A 19380-nucleotide genomic window follows, 5' to 3' on the forward strand; every position below is an offset into this window, starting at 1 on the left:
GCGGCTCTTTGGGATTATGGAGAAGACCGACGTCGAGCTGGGCCAGGAGGAGAGAACAGTTAGGGAAATGCGTTGCAAACGCCGAGCAGGAGAATTGCCTGTACTAGAGGGGAAGCAATTTGCTGCTTTGTTTTTTTGAGACTCCTCTGTGATTGCTGTGGTTCATGGAAGTGCACTCTGTGTGTTTGGACAGGAGCGGGTTCAGAAGACGTTTCCCCATCCCATAGACAAGTGGGCGATCGCTGATGCACAGTCTGCCATAGAGAAACGGAAAAGAAGAAACCCTCTCCTGCTACCTGTGGACAAAATCCACCCTCTGTTGAAGGTACTGCAACCAGCAACCTGCTGGCTGCTGCTTCTGCCCACCCCACGCCCCCACCTGTGTTAGTGCCCTCCAGCATAACCTTTAAAGTGCTGCTTTAATGTGTGTGAAGTTAGGGGAGTTTCTCCTTTTGTCTGAAAGAGTCACTGTAGAACAGACTGTATTGTAGTGTGTAATAAAAGCAGATCCCTAAATTCATCACGTTCTTGATGTGTGTTAATGTGGTGCTCTACATTGAAATATTGCTAGTTTTTAACATAGAGAAACCCCAGACCAACTCAGATAACTCACTTACCTCAGCAGCACTGTTTTGCCACCTTTATTTGTTTCAAAATGCTACAGAAGCCAAAATAGAAGAGAGAACAAGTAGATCCTGTTCCTTGTATACTGTCAACTAAGAAATGTATCCGTGTCCTTTCAGCTGCTCCTGAATGTCACCCATGCTTGGTTTTAAAATCAGCAAGGGGTAACAAAAGACCAAATCCCGAGTTTGTTGGTGGTGGGTTTTGGGGAGGAGAGTGGCTGCGTCAGTTCTTAGATGTCACCTTCCTTAGAGCAGTTGTGGAGCTCCTTGCCTGCAGCCAGGATTTGGCATGGTGCAGGAAGCATGTGTTCCTACCACGCCCCTGTGGAGTTCAGGGGCTTTGCCAATAAAACAGGACTCTGTTTTTTAATTTGGTGTTTAATCGCTCTTAGATCAGTGCTGAGTCAGTAGATTCAGGCTGATTCAAACCCTGCCCTTTTTTGGGATTTCTTGTTTCTTTTGATTTTGGTTTTTGTTCACAGCTTACAAAATGCTTTTCCCCAGTGGTGGCATCATTGCACCAGAGTTTCCAGCTGCACTGGGGAAACCTTTTTCAAGCATAAGCAGAAATTAAAGCAGTTTTTCAGGTGTAGTCGCTGTGTTCTTATACACAGTGTCTCAGTTTGTGATGGTTAATGAGAGGGGAAGGGATGTTAGGAAAGAATACAGCTTTAAATAAGATCTTCCTAGACAACACTGGCTGTCTTCTATGAAGTCAGATTTATAACTGTGTGGACATAGGCACAGAAAATGATTTTAGAAGATGCATCAAAATATCGTAGGACCAAGACTACCTTATTCAAATGCATGAGCTTACCTGTATTTATTCCTGATGGTCCTGTCAGAAGTAAGAGGCCATGCTCTGCAGAACATGGACCATTTATCACAAGAGTAATGTGCAACATTCATCCTGTTTTGTTTTGTTTTTCTGTTCAGACTTTATTAGGTTTAATTATTTTATGTAACAGAAAAATGCAGGTGCCTTAGTTGTTTGGCCAAATGTAAAGGCTGGGTGGAAATAGATCACAGTACATAACAGGTTGGACATACACTGTGTAGTTTCATGAAAGACAACTTTTTACATCAAGAACAAATCATAATGAAGCATGTTTTTTTCGGAAGAGTCCAAATTGGGGCAGGAGTCCTGCACTGAGCCTAGATACAGACTGGAATTCAAGTACAAGAGTGGCTCCAGTGAAGTTCCTTCCTTGAAGGGATGCTATTTTTAGGACTGTCGTTTTTAGAGAAAGGATTATTGAAAGTTCTGAAGCTTTTCATCTGTCAGTATATGGCAAAACAGCACAAGGAAATATTTGCATTTCCTTTGAGGCAGCAGCTCAAATTTCCCTGTGATGTCCTTTGCCCTGTTACATTTCTGTGAATTACAAGATCAATTTCAGTAGAAAACTCAGTATGTTCATTGTCATTCTGAAGGAATTCCTGGAATAAATAGCTGGGTTTTTTTCTTGTTTTCAATTTGCAGGAAGTCCTGGGGTATAAGGTGGATTACCATGTCTCTCTGTACATTGTGGCTGTCTTAGAGTACATCTCAGCTGACATTTTGAAGCTGGCTGGAAACTATGTTTTCAATATTCGACACTTTGAGATCTCCCAGCAGGACATTAAAGTATCAATGTGTGCTGATAAGGTAAGGAGTTGGGCTTAAAACAGTCTTTTGGACAATGGTAGGTTCTAGGGCTGATTTATTTATTTTATTCATTTATTTTTATGTTTTAGAGGATGCATCCAAAGTAGGATAGGTGGGAGAGACTGATCTTATTCAAAAGTAGAGGTTTCTCTCCTCATTCATGATGGACCTGTAACATTAAAGAATTAAACCTAAGTTAAGCCTGTTAAGTTTTGGAACAGTAGTAGTACTTAACTTACAAAACAATTTAAGGACAGAAAATGTTGTTGTCCTTTATTGCTCAGCTGTGTTGCTGCCCTCCTGCTGCCACTTTGTCATGACATCTCTTTCCTTCTTTATGATACAGAGGAGATATTTAGTTTTTATCCTCATAAAAACGAGAAACATTTTTATTTAATTTTATCAGGAGGGTTTTGTCAAAGACTTATGCAAGATGCCTTGTTTTCAGAGTTGGTTCTGCCTGAATTCTAACTTGTTTTCTAGGTCGTACTAACTTAGAGAGGGGAAAATGGCTTTGGCAACCGCTCCAGCCTTCTGCTGCCAAAGTTTAAATATTACTCCCTTGTGAAAGTGATCACAGAAAGTATTGTATTAAAAACTCAGAGGACTTCTCTGAACACATTGAGACAGCTGAGTTCGAGCCAAGTGTAAAAATCAGGCTTACATGTCATTTCTACAATTTCTTTGCTAGGTTTTGATGGATATGTTTGACCAGGATGACATCGGCTTGGTTTCTCTCTGTGAAGATGAACCCTCTTCTTCTGGGGAGCTCAACTACTATGACCTAGTGAGAAATGAAATTGCAGAAGAAAGGCAATATCTGAGGGAGCTGAATCTGATCATAAAAGTATTTCGGGAAGCTTTCCTGTCCAACAGAAAGTTGTTCACACCTCACGTAAGTCCTCTCATAGGTTATTGGTGGGTAATGCTGGTTGCTCCATTAGCAGCCATAACATATCAATATTACATTAACTCTGTCGGAGGTAAAATTAAATTTGATTGATTGTATGTCAGTGAATAATTAGTGTTGACTTCACGTTGAAATAAAATGGAGGGATTGCTGTTAGTGGTATGAAGAGTGCTGCTCTCAGAGTGGAGGTTAATGGACACGATTCCCTGTTGGATGCCAGCAGTAGCTGGAGCCCTTTGGTCCTGCAGGTCATAGTTACACTTTGCTTAACATAAAATCAACAATTATGTGCCTGAGTGTACAGGGAATGCAGATGAACCCTTGAATTGATGGCTGAAACCTACCCCAGGGCAGCCCTGCCTGCACAACTAGGAGTACAACAGCCCTTGGCTCTGGATTCTCTAGCATGGGACGGCCTGTGAAGACAATCCCTGATGGATGAGTGATTGAAATATTCAACTGAAATGGTGTGTGTGGCGAGTTTCTGTTTTCAGGATGCTGGAGTCTAAAAAGGAAGCCCAGCTCTTTTAAGAGAAGAAGTAATAGTGAGAGATCAGTGAATCAATCCTGTGGGAGGAAGGAGAAGGGGACCAGGCTGGCCAGAAGCTGAACTGGGATTTTTAGGTCATACCAGCAGGTTAAAAAGAGAGGCAGCAGGAGACGCTCCCATTACAGCTGGGTGTGGAGGTTCCTCAGTAGCTGATAGGACATCAGAGAATTGTGCAAATGTGGGGGCAGAATTCAAACCAAGATGATGGGAGCAGAAGGGAGGGATATTTTTGGAGCTGAGGAATATTCTTTTGTTGTATGGGAACGGGCATGAGAAATTTCACAAGGGCTTGTTCCCACGATGGGACTGCCATGGTCTTGGCACTGGCAGGAGGTCAGGGAAGCTCTGTGGTGTTAGGTTGGGGCAGAGGGAGCTTCAGAGGAGCATGTTTCAGAGGGGTCAGAGGAAGAATGCAGATCATTGGAAGGGGTTGCCTAGCTGGGTGTGTTTGTGGTGTGTGGATTTGAAAAGCCTACGAGTAGAATGTGGAAAAGGAGGCTGCAGATCCCTCCTCCATGCTCAGGTCGTGTTCTGTTAAAGCAGCCAAGCAGCTGCTTCAGTTTTACCTGTGGTTTAGAGGATCTGACCTTGGAGCTGCTTGAAATTGGCTCCTTCCTGTTCTGTTGGGAGAGACAGGAGTGAGCAGAGGGCAGAAGGATGGCTGTGAATTGTGGCTGGGGAGGCCAGGGGTTGTGTCCAGAGCACCAAACACCCTGTCCTGGCACTGCTGCTGCTCCAGCCCAGGAAGGATGCTTTTCTTCTGCTGGGGTGAGAGTTGTGCAAGGCTGGATGTGCCCAGGCAAGCCTGCAGGGCTGGGAAGACCATAGAATTTAACTTTCCTCCTAGCTTTTTGTTGGCTTCTCTCCATTTACCTCTCGGTTCAGGCTTCATGAAAAATGCTCCAGTATTTACATAAGCCAAGGAAATGATTCTGAACACAACTGTGGTTTCTGTTTGCAGGATATCGATGTGATATTTAGCAACATTTCGGATATTCATGAGCTGACAGTGAAGCTGTTAGGATTGATTGAGGACACTGTTGAAATGACTGATGAAAGTAGCCCTCATCCTCTGGCTGGCAGCTGCTTTGAGGATCTTGCAGAGGTACAGTGTTCTGTTCAGTTGGGTTTGTTTTTCTTAAAATCACTGGTGGTTTTATTTTCTTAGTAAACTTTTGGTCATAACTCTGATGAATTTGCAGTTGTAAAACGTCCTATTATTAAGCTTTGAGCAGAGATCTTCCCTACCAATTCTTTAGTAGGTGAGCTGAAGTGTATTTTCTACCTGTCAGAGAAACAATATCAAGCAGGTAAGCACAAAACTAAAATCTGATTTCAGAGCAGGAATTAAGTGCTATGATGCTGTAGGGATATGGGGGAAAAGAACTGACTGCCTGGGGTTGCTTCCTGGAAGAAAATGATGCTTTGATTTCTGTAAGCATTGGTGTCAAGCCCAAGGCTACCCAAAAATCATAACAGTTGGATATAGATCTGCGAGATGAGTGACTTGCATAATTCTGGTCAGTGAGGAAACTTAGCAAAAATTGTTCTTAATTGAGGCAAATACATTGTTGTGAGTCTGGAATGGGAAATGTCTCTGCAAAGCAGTTTCTCTGGCAAGGAATGAAGTATTAAAACAGACACAAGCTCACATCAGTATAGTAGCAGAAGTACTATTGGTACCCATTGACCAGTAAAACAGGTATTAAAGAGCAGGAATAAAGGAAGATGCTGCATATGGATTTGGTGTGGTTTTTACTGGAATGTTATTAATTATTTTGTCAGGTTATGGGCTTTATGTTGGTTTTAAATGGGCATTGAAATACTGGAAGGCTAAGGAACAGAATCACAAAACTAAAGTTTTTCATATGGTGCTTTACAGTGAGATAGAGCTCACTTCAGTTAGACCAGGGTAGGTATTTGGGTACCTTCATGACCTGAAAATAGAGTACAGAATTTCTCTGGAATTCAGGAGAGAGGTGCACAGCAAAAATAAAAAGCAGTATCTGAAAGGCAAGAGGTGAATTCAGCCCAGCTTGTTGAACCAAATCACAAAGGTAATCATGTAAACTACCTCAGCTCTCTTACAGAGGAAGTCAAATGAGATCTTCTGACCTGAGAGTCTCTCAGATGTACCACATGGTGAATGTGAAACTTATGGGGTTTATCTTAAAATGATGCTTCTTATAAAGAAAATGACAACAATAAAACTTGCATTTCACTTCAACATATGTTCAGATTTTAAATTCTGATGACTTCATGAACACACCAGTGCCATTTGGGAAACTTAAATTTTTGTGAGTGTGAAGAATGTGGGTCCTTCAGCTTATGTGCTGCTCATAAATATGTTGTGAAGTCCTCCTGGCCTCACTTCAATAATCCCCTCATGAATCAGAAAGTCCAGTTAGTTGACTGGGTCTTAGCTTTTAATTGCTAAAGCATAATTGTTTGGATAATGATGAGAAGAAGCTTTTGAACAATGAAATACATAGTTGTTATATTAAAATTGGAAAAAAAAAAAAAAGAGACTCAAAACTTTGAAAATAGTGCAGCACTCTCCTGGAAAGCATGCCCAGCTCAGTTTATTGCAAAAACCACTCTTAGGCATCCTGTGTTTTGCAGGTAACAAATCATTTTCCATGAGTAAAAATCTCACCTGTTTTTTATTAACAACAACTTAAATAGGAAACGAAGAACCAGGTTATTCTTCAAACCTTCTTATGCAGGTAGTAAGTTTGAATTTAATAATTCAGCTAATCCAGAGCAAGACCTACTTAATAACCAGGCTGTTTCTTTGATCATCTCGGGTGTTGAAATCATCTTTCTGTATTTGCAAAAGGGATGGTTCAAGAGAGATGTGAAAGTGAAGTGTTTATTTGCTCTGCCTATCTCACTGCCAGGCTTGTTCACTTGGTGTTTCCACTACAAAGGTCCTTCAACTTATTTGAAAGGCTAATTAAAACCAAACAGCCTTACAAGCTGGAATCTTCCTGCTTTGTCTGTGTTTCTGCATTGGTTCTCTGGAAGGTCTAAATATAAATATCATAGTGGTTTTGAGATAAGGAAGTCTGGGGGAAAAGAAAACATTTTCCTAGTGTGAAGGAAATTCAAAAACTTGATGCCTGACACACATGAGTGGGAAACAGCTATTTGTTAATATGCTGGTGAAAGAAGTGTACTTGGTGGTAACTTTTACAATTCTGCCTACTACAGTGGGTTTTTATGATTGCCTGAGTGAATTGCTGTAGTGGTGTTCAGCTGGTGGTGGGAGAGCCTCCAAACTGAGAGCAGAAGGTCTTTGTGCCCACTGCAAATATGAAACACACCCACCCACCCCCCCTTTTTTTTTTATTAGTCTCTTGGGGAAGATAACCTAATGCAGTTTGTTTCAATCTTGTGTTCAAAAAACAAACCCAAAACCTTGACATACTGATTAAAGCCTGGGTGTATATGCAGTGTTCCTGGCTGGAAGGGACCTCTGGAGATCACCTCATCCAACTCCCCTGCTCCAGCAGCTCAGGGTGCCCAGGATGGTGTCCAGGTGGGTTTGGGATCTCTCCAGAGCAGGAGACTCCACAGCCTCTCTGGGCAGCTGCTCCAGGCTCCGGCCTTTTTTCCTCCTGTTCTGATGGAACCTCCTGGGTTCCAGTTTGTGCCCGTTGCCCCTTGTCCTGTCACTGGGCACCACTGAAAATCAGTCAGTCCCCATCCTCTTGCCCCCCTGCGGGCCCTTCAGCTCTTGCTCAGCATTGCTCAGATCCCCTCTGAGGCTTCTCTTCTCCAGCTGAACAGCCCCAGGGCTCTCAGCCTGTCCTGGCAGAGATGCTCCAATCTGTCCCCTGTCTCTTATGTGGATGTTGTAAAGTAAGACCCTAGTATTACTTGCAGGTAGTAGGAGGGCATGGGGTAAACTCCAAAAAAGCCCTCAGGCAATGAACTGGGTTCAGATTGCTTGAGCAAACGGGCCTGTTCAGTTAGAGAGTGCCTGTAACCATTTCTCTCCAGCTGCTGAAGTGCCAAACCTTCCTCCACTTCATCCCCTCTCCCAGATACAATCTAATGTGAATGGACAGCGATGATTCTAATCCTGATGAGAGTTGAGAGAGCTGATTACAATTTGCATGTGAAAAGAGAGTGTGTTCTGTGCCTCTCCTCCCCACAAACAGTTGAATTGTGGCTGCCCTGTGAGTGAGGTAGGAAATCCCCCGGACCCTCTGCAATAGAAGACTTGGGACTTTACCTGAACGTTCAAATGAGCTTTTGTGGTGTTTGAGACTCCCAAATTCTGCAGCCTGGATTCTGACAAGCACTCCTGCAGGCAGGTGGAAAGAAGTGTGTGCCTGCTCTGGGCATGGTGCCATCAGCACTGGATAACCTGGTGATTCATGAGTGATTCAGGCCCATGAATCTGCAGAGACTGGGGAATGGCCTGACAGGCTTTGGGGCTGTCATAAATGACTCCTGCAGATTCGTGTACAGTCAGGTTTGCATCCCATCCCATCCCATCCTGCTGTAGCTGACATTACAGAATCACAACCAGATACTCCAGCGAGAGTCGTGATATTTGCACCTCAAACCCTTGATGTCTTCAGAACTTCTGAGACTTTCAGACTCCCTGCTCTGGCCCAGAGTGAGGGGTTTTCCCAGCCTTCCACCCCAGCCAGAAAAGTCTGCACAAGTCCAGTGCTTATAGAATCATAGAGTGTATTGAGTTGGAAGGGACCTCCAAAGGCCATCCAGTTCAACCCCCCTGCACTGAGCAGGGACATCTCTAACTGGGTCAGGTTGCTCAGGGCATATCAAGCTTGACCTTGAATGTCTCCAGGGATGGGGCCTTCACCACTTCTCTGGGTAACCTGTTCCAGTGATCAACTGCCCCCACATTAAAGAACTTTTTCCCTCTTGTCCTGTCACTACAAACCTCTGAGGACAGATCTTCCCCTGCCTTCTTGTAGGCCCCCTTCAGGTACTGGAAGGTCACTATAAGGTCTCCTTGGAGCCTCCTCTTCTCCAGGCTGAACAACCCCAGCTCCCTCAGCCTGTCCTCACAGCAGAGCTGCTCCAGCCCGCGGAGCATTTTTGTGGCTCTTCCCTGGACATGCTCCAACAGCTCCTTGTCCTTCTTATGCTGGGGGCTGCAGAGCTGGACACAGACTCCAGGGGAGGTCTCACCAGGGCAGAGCAGAGGGGCAGAATCACCTCTCTCCATCTGCTGGCCACACTTCTCTGGATGCAGCCCAGACTGCCTTTGGCCTTCTGGGCTGCCTCTGCACATTGGTGGCTCATGACCAGCTCTTCATCTACTAGTGCCCCCAAGTCTTTTTTCACAGGGCTGCTCTGCAGCATGTCCTCTCCCAGCCTATACTGATAACACTGGTTGCCCCAGCCCAGGTGCAGGACCCTGCACTTGGCCTTGTTGGACCTCATGAGGTTCACTTATGACTGACCATTCTGAGGTGAGGGACCCCAAAATGGTGGTGTTACAATGGTGCCTCTTTGGGATAGTCTCCAAAGTTTGTCTTCACCTGCACTTCTTTTCCAAGCATCATTCTTTATTGACAGAGAGGAGGTAGATCCCCATTCTGTGTGGGATGCAGATGACTGAAAGCAAGAACTTCTCTTGGTTCCCACTGCTTCAGTGAAGCAAAGTTTGTGTTGGTGATATGTGTGGTGAGATTGAGGAACACTGAGAAGATGATTTGTGCTTTTAAAATTTGGAAGTGAAAAAGGGTTGTGGTTTACTGAATATTTGTTTTGCAAAGCTGATCTTTTCTTGAAAGGTTTCACTTGTGTATCAGCTTATTAAAGGAATTAATTGTAGCAGATGGAGCAGAAATCTCTTGCACCCTTCACATATGTATATAATTCTGTGTTTTGATTTAGGAGCAAGCCTTTGATCCATATGAAACCTTGTCCCAGGATATCCTCTCCCCCCAATTTCACGAGCATTTTAATAACTTAATGGCAAAACCTGCTGTTGCTCTCCACTTCCAGGTGAGTGCAAATGAGAAATACTGAACTGCTTAGTTCTAATGTTTCAAAGGTTTGAATTCACTCGGTAATTCCTCCCTGCTGAGGAAGGAATCCTCTAGATTCTGACCCTTCTTTAGTGTAAGGTACTTGGACTCTGCCGCTTCCTGTAAAAACTGGTCTTGGCTCTGACCCTTCTATGAGTCTTTTACAGTTTTTGTTGTCCTCATGTCAGACTCTTAGTTGAGAGTGGAGGGTAACTGCTCATACCTGCCTCTTCTAGTCCTGTTCTGCCTTCTCATGCCAAACACGGGCCCCCAGGCATTTTCATTTCCTTCCTTACATATCCTGGACCCCTTTGGTCAGCATTGAGGCTGGGACTGGTAGTTTTTCTTGAATCATTTCTTTCATAGGACTACCCAGCAAGATAATCAGTGATATTTATTATTTGTTATTACTTCTTTCTGCCAATGTGGCAGAGCTGTTAAAGCCTAGTGCTCAGAAGACTGAACTTGTGTTCAAAGAAGCACTTAGAGAAGCTGCTCTTAGAGAGCAAGTGTTCTGTCAGTGGTGATCCCAGCTACAGACATTGGAGAAGCACTTGGTTTGAGGGGTTGGTTCCCTGGGACGTGTGTCTCTGCAAGCTGAGATTCCTCAGAGCCCTTCCTCCGGCTCTGAGCACTTGGTAAGCTGGGTCATCTCACTCTTAAATACCACTTGGTGAATGAAGTAAGGCCCTTCACCTGCCTCCCTAACAAATTTAAGGCCTGAAGCCCTGTTACACATTAATTTGGTAATGGAGCCATTTGACAGTGAATCTGGTCTCCTATCTGACTTGCCTCACCATAGAAAGGTTTGGGCTTTCCCAAGGATTATCCTTCACACTTCTTCTCCAAGCTGTGGAGTGAAGGCAGAGGTCCAAGCTCTGGGCTATGAACATATATGAACTGTCTTGAGCAACTGCAGAGAGTTGCAGCCAGAAGTCATACATGGGGTTCATTTCCAAAAGGAAATGAGGTAATCCAGTTTCTGTTGAATGGTTCTCTTGATCTGGAAGATGGCAGAGATTTCATCAGCCTTTGGAAAACCTCTTTGTCTTACAGCTTCAATTATTGTGTTAGTTAACACAATAATTCTGTTTGTTTGATGTCCAGAGCATTTCTGTGACTCTGAGTCTTAAAAGGAGTCTCATTAGACAAAAATGGTTTTAGAAACTTCATTTTCTTCCTTACTACCAGATGTAAGCATAGAGTAATGTGGATAGGAAGGGACACCCTGGGTGTGTCTACTAAAAACTGTCTTGCTCAAAGCAGGGCTGACTTCAAGGCCTTGTGCAGTCCTGTTTTGAGTATTCCAATGTCAGTAATCCTGTTTATTTTTCCTTTCCAGTCCACTGCTGAAGGGTTTAAAGAAGCTGTTCGCTATGTCCTGCCACGGCTCATGCTCATCCCAGTCTATCATTGCCTGCACTACTTTGAGCTACTACAGGTAAATGAAGCCACACTCCTGTTAAAACCATTTCTTAGTGGGGGGAATCTGAGCTTTTAAATAGATGCTTAGATTTTACTTGCTGCTTTTGAAAACTGAAAGATAAGAAAACATTAGTTTGACATCAGTTAGTATATCTCTGGGAAGTAAAATAATTTTAAAAATATCTTCAAAAGCAGTGGTTGCTCTGATAGCAACATTTGAAGGAACTGTATTTTATTAAACAAACCTTTATTGAACTTGAGTTCTAATATAGTTAAAAATTAACACACAAACCTGATTTCTTCTTTCCTTGAGTTCTACGGTTTTTGTCTGTTCAGAAAATGCTAAGCATAATTTGGGTCAGTATTCCCAGTCTCGGGTCACACTCCACTTGCAGCTTGGCTGACCTTATTTTGGGGGTTGGGCAGACACCTCCTTTCAGCAGTTCAACTATCCTGAGCCCTAAATGGAAGAGATACAGCAAAAAAATACCCTTTTTTTTTTTTTTTTTTCCATAGCATATCACACTTTCTCCATATTGAGGAAGAATGAAAATAAGCACTGTTATTTTCTTATTTTCTGTCTTCTAAGAAATAACATTGATGAAGTGTCAGGCTTTATGGAATTCTGATTCAGATGATAAAAAGTTATTTCTGTAGGTCGTATTTCAGGGATCTTACCATAGAAGTTGTTTAGTTTGGCATCTAGTCTGTATTTATGAGCAATTCTGCCTGTTGAGGCATTACTTATTTTGGAACAGCCTCTATTGGTTTGACCACAGATCACTTGCATATATTTTATCCTGATGTGCACTAGTAAGGTGGTTCACATCAGTAGATATTTCCCTTGGGTGTAACAGCTAAAAGCCAAAAAGTAACGTAAGTATGTATCTTTTTGCTTACAAGCAAATGTTTTTGCTGTGAGTTATGAGAAGAGAGGCCAGCAGTCAGCAGAAATTTCACAGTTGAGATCTGTAATAATCATTCTCGAATAAGGAAAAATAGTGTTGCTGTAGAAAATGCAGTATCTTGAAAAATACTTAGATTTGGGCTTTTTTTTTTTGAAGTAGCTGAGGACAATGTTAAAAAAACCTTTCCTATTTGTCCCATTGTGTTGGGAAAGTTCATCATGGTTATAAGGGTAAGTAAATTAAGCGCATGCCAGTTTGTTAATAAACAGGTGAAATATCCTGTGGCCCTAGCTGACATTTGGAAATTGCTTCAGAAATTACACTTTCAAGTTCTCAGCATCAAAAGTGATCCTAGCAGTGTGCCACAGGTGTGTTCTGTGGTCTTCCTCTGTCTTTCAAGGTATTTACTTGTATGAAAAGGACACTTTGCTGCACAGAACTTGGGTAGAATACCATATAAAATTTCTCAAAAAAATCTTAAGCCAAAAAATAGACCAGGTCTGTAGTTTATATTTTATACATATTCCCTTTTTTCCCTTTAAGTTCAGACTTGTTTTTGTTAACGTTTGCTGTGACTTTTCTGCATATCCTGAATTAGATAAGTAAAAATAAAGATGATTTATTTTAACCCATGAACCACATGTCTCCAGTGTATGGATTACTCTTTTGTAGAAATGTTTCAATCCAATTGGTCTCAATAAATTTTAAATCTTAGAATCATTAAGGTTGGAAAAGACCCCTTAAGATCCTCAGGTCCGACCATCAACCTAACACTACTATGACCACTGAACCATGTCCTGAAGTACCACACCCACACCTTGTTTGAACCCCTCCAGGGGTGGGGACTCTGACACCTCTCTGGGCCAGTACTCCACCAGTCTTTAAGCATTTCTGTTGATAGTCAGTTTAGAAAACAGCTAACAAACCTTAAATAGAACCAAATCACAAAGAAAAAACCCCAAACCAACCCTAACAGTCAGTGAACTTTTCTCTAGATTACTGCCCTGTCTCTATTTGAGAACAGAAACTTTACATTGCCATAGTTTTAATATTTGTCTTCATAAAGCTGATGTTTCTGGGAGGGCATCTTCCAAAAGACCACGAGCTGATCAAAGACCTAAAATACAGGATGGCAGCAGAAGCCTGGGATGGTTCTGCCAGCCTTGCTGCAGGTTGAGCACCCCCAGCTTTGGAGACAGGTCTCTCTCAAAGCAGTGGAATTTCCCTTCCCACAAGGGTCTGCTGCATACCATAATTCTCTGCAACTTCTCAAAATGTTCTTTTTCTTCAGGTTTAAAAGACGTAATTGGATTAGTGACCTGTATTATGCTGAAGGTCAGGCTAATTAATGACCCATTGTGTCTTAAAGCTGGGAAATGGAGTGCATCAGTTGGAAATTAAAGAGTGAAATCCTATGCTGCAGCCTTGGGAGATTCCAAAAGTTTAACTGATTTTACAAGCTGAGTAGAGTTTGTCATAGGGGCACCTTAACTTATGTCCCTTAGAGAGCAGAGTTTTGTGTATTTTTAAGACTTAAGAGTTTTTTCATCAGTGACAGGAAAGGGTGGTTACTGTTTATGTTTTAAACCATGGCCCAGAGAAGACAATTTGGTTTTGATAGCCTCTCTTAAATCTGTACTGCTGCAAGAGTTTTCTGTCTCCTGGGGGCTCTGAGTCTGCTCATAACTCCCCTGCTAATATGGACAGGATCAAGTTAAACATGCACGTTCTTAAACTTCCTCATAGCTTTGCAGAATAAAATCTGGCAGGTGGTGCAAAAACATTTTATTGTTTCCTTTGTTTTTAATTTGGATAATATGGCAGGATGCTGCGTGAGAGGTAGTGTTAGGCAATGCCTTTTTTAATTAGGGAATTTTAGCAGTGAAAATTAGAGCAATTGACCTTTATCCACAGCATGCAAGATTCCTGAATAGAGTTAAAATTCAGCTGCAGAGGCTGATACTTGGCTGTCTTCAATCTTTCTAACCTTGTAAGCATAGAGCACAAATCTTAAATACCACTCCACTCTGTAGTCAAGAATGGTAAAGACAGAGTCTTGTTGTCATCACTTTGGTTGCAGGTTTAAAATCTGAATTCTATATTGTATTCTGAGAACATCCTAAATTTATAGCACTGATTTCTTAAAAAGCAGAGTGTTTTAGGGATAAAATATTTATTCAACAATATTAATATATTATAAAGTACTGGTACCACTTTCTCTATTACTGTTAGATTTGTATCTAGGAACCATGGTTGAAAAAGACTTGGCAAAAATGGAAGAGGAAAAGCAGTAGAATACATTTTTTCAGGGCTTCAATAGGGAGAGAAAACAGGATTGAAGCTGTTACTTATAAAGAAAATCAGAAAAAAAAAAGCACTGCTGAATTGGGAGGTAAATGAAATAATGAATGATCGACAGAAGTGCAGGCCTCAGTGTTTGCTCTTCTGCAAAATAGCAAAACTAAAGTGAATGACATCAAAATGTGAAAAGCTTGAAAGTTCTTCCATGCTGTAGAACTTTTCTCCTTGGTGCAAGACCCTGTTTGTGCAGCCCCTGGTGCAGGATCTGCTTTGGAGACTCCTCTTTGCCTAAGCAAGAGACATAAGGGTTAGGTGTCGTTTGGAGACCCCCATGTTGGATGCATTGGGTTTGGAGCTTTTTGCTAGCAGCCATGTAGAGGTCACCGGGAAATAGCCTTGGAACACCTCAGGCAGAGGGGCAGGCTCTGCTGTCACTTTAGTGTTGATTGCTTGTTCTGGTTTTGTCAGAAAATGAACCTCCTGTAGGTGGTGTTAGAATGAATGATAGCAAAGGTTGAGGGAAGTCACACTAAAGAAATATAACCATCTTGAGGGAAAAAACAGTGGTAGTAGTCAAAGCTGTTAGATCTTGAGAACAGGTAAGCCAAATATATTCAAATTGGGATATCTTTAATTGATGATCAGAGTATTTGGGTTTAAAACACTGTGCTTGACATTTCCAAGTGTGAACACCTTAATGCTGGCACTGTAGAGGAGAGTTCAGTGTTTCATCCAGGCTTCCAAGCTCCAGGTTTGCTTTCAGAGATAGGTCTGCTGATACTGGAGTTTCAGGAGGCGTTATCCAGTGGATGCAGTGTGGAGAGCTCAAGAGGTCATATAATCCATCCAGATCCTGGGCAGGGTGCCAGTTAGGTGTGTCATTAAAGTCCTGAAGGTAGCAGAGGGCTGTTCAGGTCTCTGCTTATGTCCAGGAAGGCTCTCCTGTATGAACAGAGTGTATCCTTCCTTATCCTGTGATGTACAGGCACAAATTATCCCTAACTCCTGCATGTGACCTGCTGTGTTGTTACCAAGCAACCCAAAATGGACACAATTTCACCTTTTGATCCTTTCCCCTGTCACCCAATCACTGACTGACAGAGCAGCTGTGGTCAGTATTCCACAGGATCATCGTGGTAGAATTTCAGTGAAGTCTTCATCATTACTCCGTTCTGTACAGTCAGTTGAAGAGTTAATATTTGCAGTGTATCATCACTGGTATTTGAAATCTATCTGGCCCAAGCAGGACCCCCAGTTCCCTTTTAGAATGATTTGTTTTCTCTGTCTTCAGAAAATGTTACACAAAATTTTGTGCTTCTGCATCTGCTGTTTAATCAGAAGGATGCTTGTTAAGAACTGACATTTGGAAAAGCAGATGTCCAGTGGCTACAGAGAATGAGATATTCTTCAGGTGCTCTGCCTGATTTCCAGGCATCTGTGCATTAAGGTGTAGAAATGGATGAGATTACTTCTAAATGTTTGTGGTTCTTTTTTAATACAAAAAAAATAAAAAGGCAGACCATGCCATTTAATGGCTGTTCAATGCCAAACACAGCCCAGGACATGTGAGAAGAAAATATGTGGTCACACTCAGTAACTTTTTCCACCTTTAGGATTTTACACCCATCATCTTTTCACACCATTTTTATGTTCTTTGCATTTCTGTGGCTGCTAGTGAAGAAAAGAAGGGTTTCCACAGAGGTAGACATCTTATTTTTCCCTTCCCTGTACTGTTCCTCAGCTCATAAACTTCCCAGAAATTTTTTGGCCATGAAACTTTCATTTCTCTCATGGGCAAGATGGAGGTTGTTTGGGCATGTGAAAATTAAAAACTTTAGGAATTGAAATTCCGTGAAGGGAGTGGACCAATCTGGTCAAATCCTGTTCTCTCAATTACTTTTAGAGGAAGCTACATATCCTTGCTGAGGGAACGTAGTGGGGAAAGGAAAAGAAGGCTTCTGCCATGCTGAGTGATTGTAAGTAAGATTTCTCTTAAAGTATGTAGGTAAAACAGAGTGTATCCAAAACTGCGTGGCACGTTGTCTTGATTTTGTCCAGCAATCCATTTGCTTGACTTTCCTTTAAGAAAAAATCATACTCTCTTAAATGTGAAAGAGGTTAAAAAGGAAAAAAAAAACTTTATATCAGTAGTATTTTAGGAGTGCTCACCTTAACCAAAAAGAGGAACTCTGTGGGTAAGCTTTGCTCAAAGCATGTTGCTACTGAGTGTCTGGAGATGGCACAAAAGCCTGTTGGATTTCCTAACTCAAAGTTTCTGCCTAGTGGTGGAGACCAACCTAGTCTTTATAAAAAGGACATACACAGATTCTCACTGTCTTTACATTTTGCTATTAGTACCAAATCTTGGATTTCAGATTTCTTTTTATTACTACATTAGTTTGCACCTTCCAAAATGGACATTTCTTCTTACATGGGTGAGTTTGCTGAAGGTGGCAGGATTTAAAATGGTTAAGAAGCAAAGAGAGTCTTGGTCATTCTGTCTTTTAAATTTGCTCTGAAACATTGAGATTGATGGACTCATTGAAGGAAAACTACGTACACGTGGTTACATAAACCAGTATTTAATTCTTGGCTCTTTCAAACCTCCAAACTATTTAATAAAATCAGTTGTGAAACAGGAGATTGTTGAAAAGACAAGAGGAAAAAAAGTATCTGAAAATAACAGGTCAAATTCTGTTTTCTTGGTTCTTGGTAAAAGGTTAAAGAGTTATCTTGTGTAACTCTCTCCTGTTGAGTATCTACTGACTTTTCCCGAATAACTGCTGAATGTTTTTCTAGTTAAATGCATAGCTAGTTTTGAGTGTGCTTCTGGTAATAACTCTCTCCTTGACTCGAGGTCATGGACCTCACCGAGTACCGCAGATAACACCGTGTAAGAATGTCAGTCTTCCTCCCCTCCTATAAACCAGAGAGAGCTGAAACAAAAACGTTCTATTATGTCTCAGCAATTGCAGGAGTGCAGTGAAGATGAAGAGGACCGGGAGTGTTTGAAACAAGCCATCACTGCTCTCTTGAACCTGCAGTGCAGCATGGAGCGCATCTACAGCAAGCACTCCCCAAGGCGGCGGCCCGGGTAACAGTCCACAAAACTGCCCTGCTTTCCAGAACTGGCAAGGAAGGAGATGGATGATGTGGAAGGAATTGTAATCTTTTGCTCTGTATTTCTGTTCTAGGGCATGGCTTTATGCCAGTTTTCAGTGGAAGTGGGAGTAACAGCCCAAAACCTTCACGGTCCACTTCTATAAATAACATCAACATCTCACTCCATCCCTAGCCAGAATAGTGCATGTGGCTTATTTGGAACATTAAACTCGATCAGGCCATATTTAGGGCAAAGAAATAACAATATGAGCAATTCATAGAGTTGATTTTTTGGGGTCTCTTGGGATGGCAGATGTGGAACGTGCCCATCTTGACTTTTTCTTTCATTCATTCCAGGGAGCCAGTGTGTCGCTTCTACAACCGGCAAATACGGAGCAAGCACTTGGCCATCAAGAAAATGAATGAAATCCAGAAAAACATTGATGGCTGGGAAGGGAAGGACATCGGGCAGTGCTGTAACGAGTTCATCATGGAAGGTGGCTTGACAAAGGTCGGGGCCAAACACGAGCGCCACATCTTCCTCTTCGATGGCTTAATGATCAGCTGCAAAACGAACCACGGGCAGTCGCGGCTCCCCGGCTACAGCAACGCCGAGTACAGGCTGAAGGAGAAGATCATCATGAGGAAAATACAGATCATTGATAAAGATGACACCTCTGAATACAAGCACGCTTTCGAGCTGGTCTCTAAGGATGAGAACAGCATCCTGTTCGCTGCCAAGTCTGCTGAGGAGAAGAGTAACTGGATGGCTGCTCTCATCTCCCTCCAGTATCGCAGTACTCTGGATAGGATGCTCGATGCGGTGTTGCTGCAAGAAGAAAATGAACAGCCCCTGAGGTTGCCCAGCCCAAACGTGTATCGTTTTGTGGTGGAAGACTCTGAAGATAACATTGTCTTTGAGGACAACTTGCAAAGCAGGAATGGCATTCCTATCATCAAAGGAGGAACGGTTGTGAAGTTGATCGAAAGGTTAACGTACCACATGTATGCAGGTATCCTTTACAGTTGTGGGATATAGAGAGATACATGTGTGGGTTTTAACCTCATGCTTGTATGGGTGATGAAATTAATCCTTTCATCTTTTGGTTGGTTTTTCTTCTGCATATAGTTAAGTGTAAAGCAAGATTTGCAGGGAAAAAAAAGCCCATGGTATCTGTTATTAAGCCAGCTGGCTTTGCTGGCAAAGCTGTAAGGAAATACAAGTCTGCAAGCCCCTTCCCCCCTAAAAAAATAAAACCCCCACAGCTGCCAGTGGTCTAACAGGAGCCACTGGTGTTTCCTGAGCCCAGGCTGGCTCAGGCAGCGGGGCAGTTACAGGCTGTGTGACTGTGGAGGGACAAAAAGATTGGAGATTACATTTATGATACTTCAACCTACCACTTTGTGAAGTCCCTCAGTAGGGGAGGAGGCAAGTCACAACTGGCATTCTTAGTCTTTGATGTGGAACACTGTCTTAAAGCCCCAGAAATGAAAGCTTCAAATAGTTACATGGAGTGCTAATGTTGAAAAAAATGTTAGATCCTCAGTTTGAGGTGAAGGGCAGGCACTGAAAGGGGACACAGTAATGCTGACAAAAGGATGCTGGTGGAAGTGGTGTGCAATTTTTGCAAACTTCTGAAATAGCAACTGTCTCCTTTGTCTGCCTTTTACAAAAGTGCCTGGTATTTAAGTGAATCTTTCTTGTGAAATTAAGGCTAGGTAGCGTGTATTAAAAAAATAATAATTAAGAAGTAGCATTTCCCACGTTGAAGCTCAGCACTGATGCAACTAGTTGGTCTGCAAGTAATCCATGCTTGTGTTGTCTGTGAGTCCCAAGTCATCCATATCTAAAGTGTGCTGAGTTTTGGTGCCTGGTAAAGTTTAACCTCTTTC

The 19380-nt window shown here is 42.4% G+C and overlaps 1 protein-coding gene across 1 annotated transcript in view; it reads left to right on the plus strand.

The window, feature by feature from the left end:
• SOS2 (son of sevenless homolog 2 (Drosophila)) overlaps window positions 1-19380 on the plus strand; it is a gene marked incomplete at its 3' end in the record, with an annotated part of 44433 nt that overhangs the window by 5324 nt on the left and 19729 nt on the right. The window contains exons 3-10 of the mRNA XM_008944676.1: window positions 194-325; window positions 2110-2274; window positions 2966-3169; window positions 4696-4839; window positions 9618-9728; window positions 11094-11192; window positions 17352-17479; window positions 17845-18500. Of these exons, the coding sequence (XP_008942924.1) occupies window positions 194-325; window positions 2110-2274; window positions 2966-3169; window positions 4696-4839; window positions 9618-9728; window positions 11094-11192; window positions 17352-17479; window positions 17845-18500 (1639 nt within the window). The remainder of the gene's footprint in view (window positions 1-193; window positions 326-2109; window positions 2275-2965; window positions 3170-4695; window positions 4840-9617; window positions 9729-11093; window positions 11193-17351; window positions 17480-17844; window positions 18501-19380) is intronic.

The sequence above is a fragment of the Merops nubicus genome, unplaced genomic scaffold (assembly GCF_000691845.1).
Source record: "Merops nubicus isolate BGI_N331 unplaced genomic scaffold, ASM69184v1 scaffold2037, whole genome shotgun sequence".
Classification (NCBI taxonomy): Eukaryota; Metazoa; Chordata; class Aves; order Coraciiformes; family Meropidae; genus Merops; species Merops nubicus.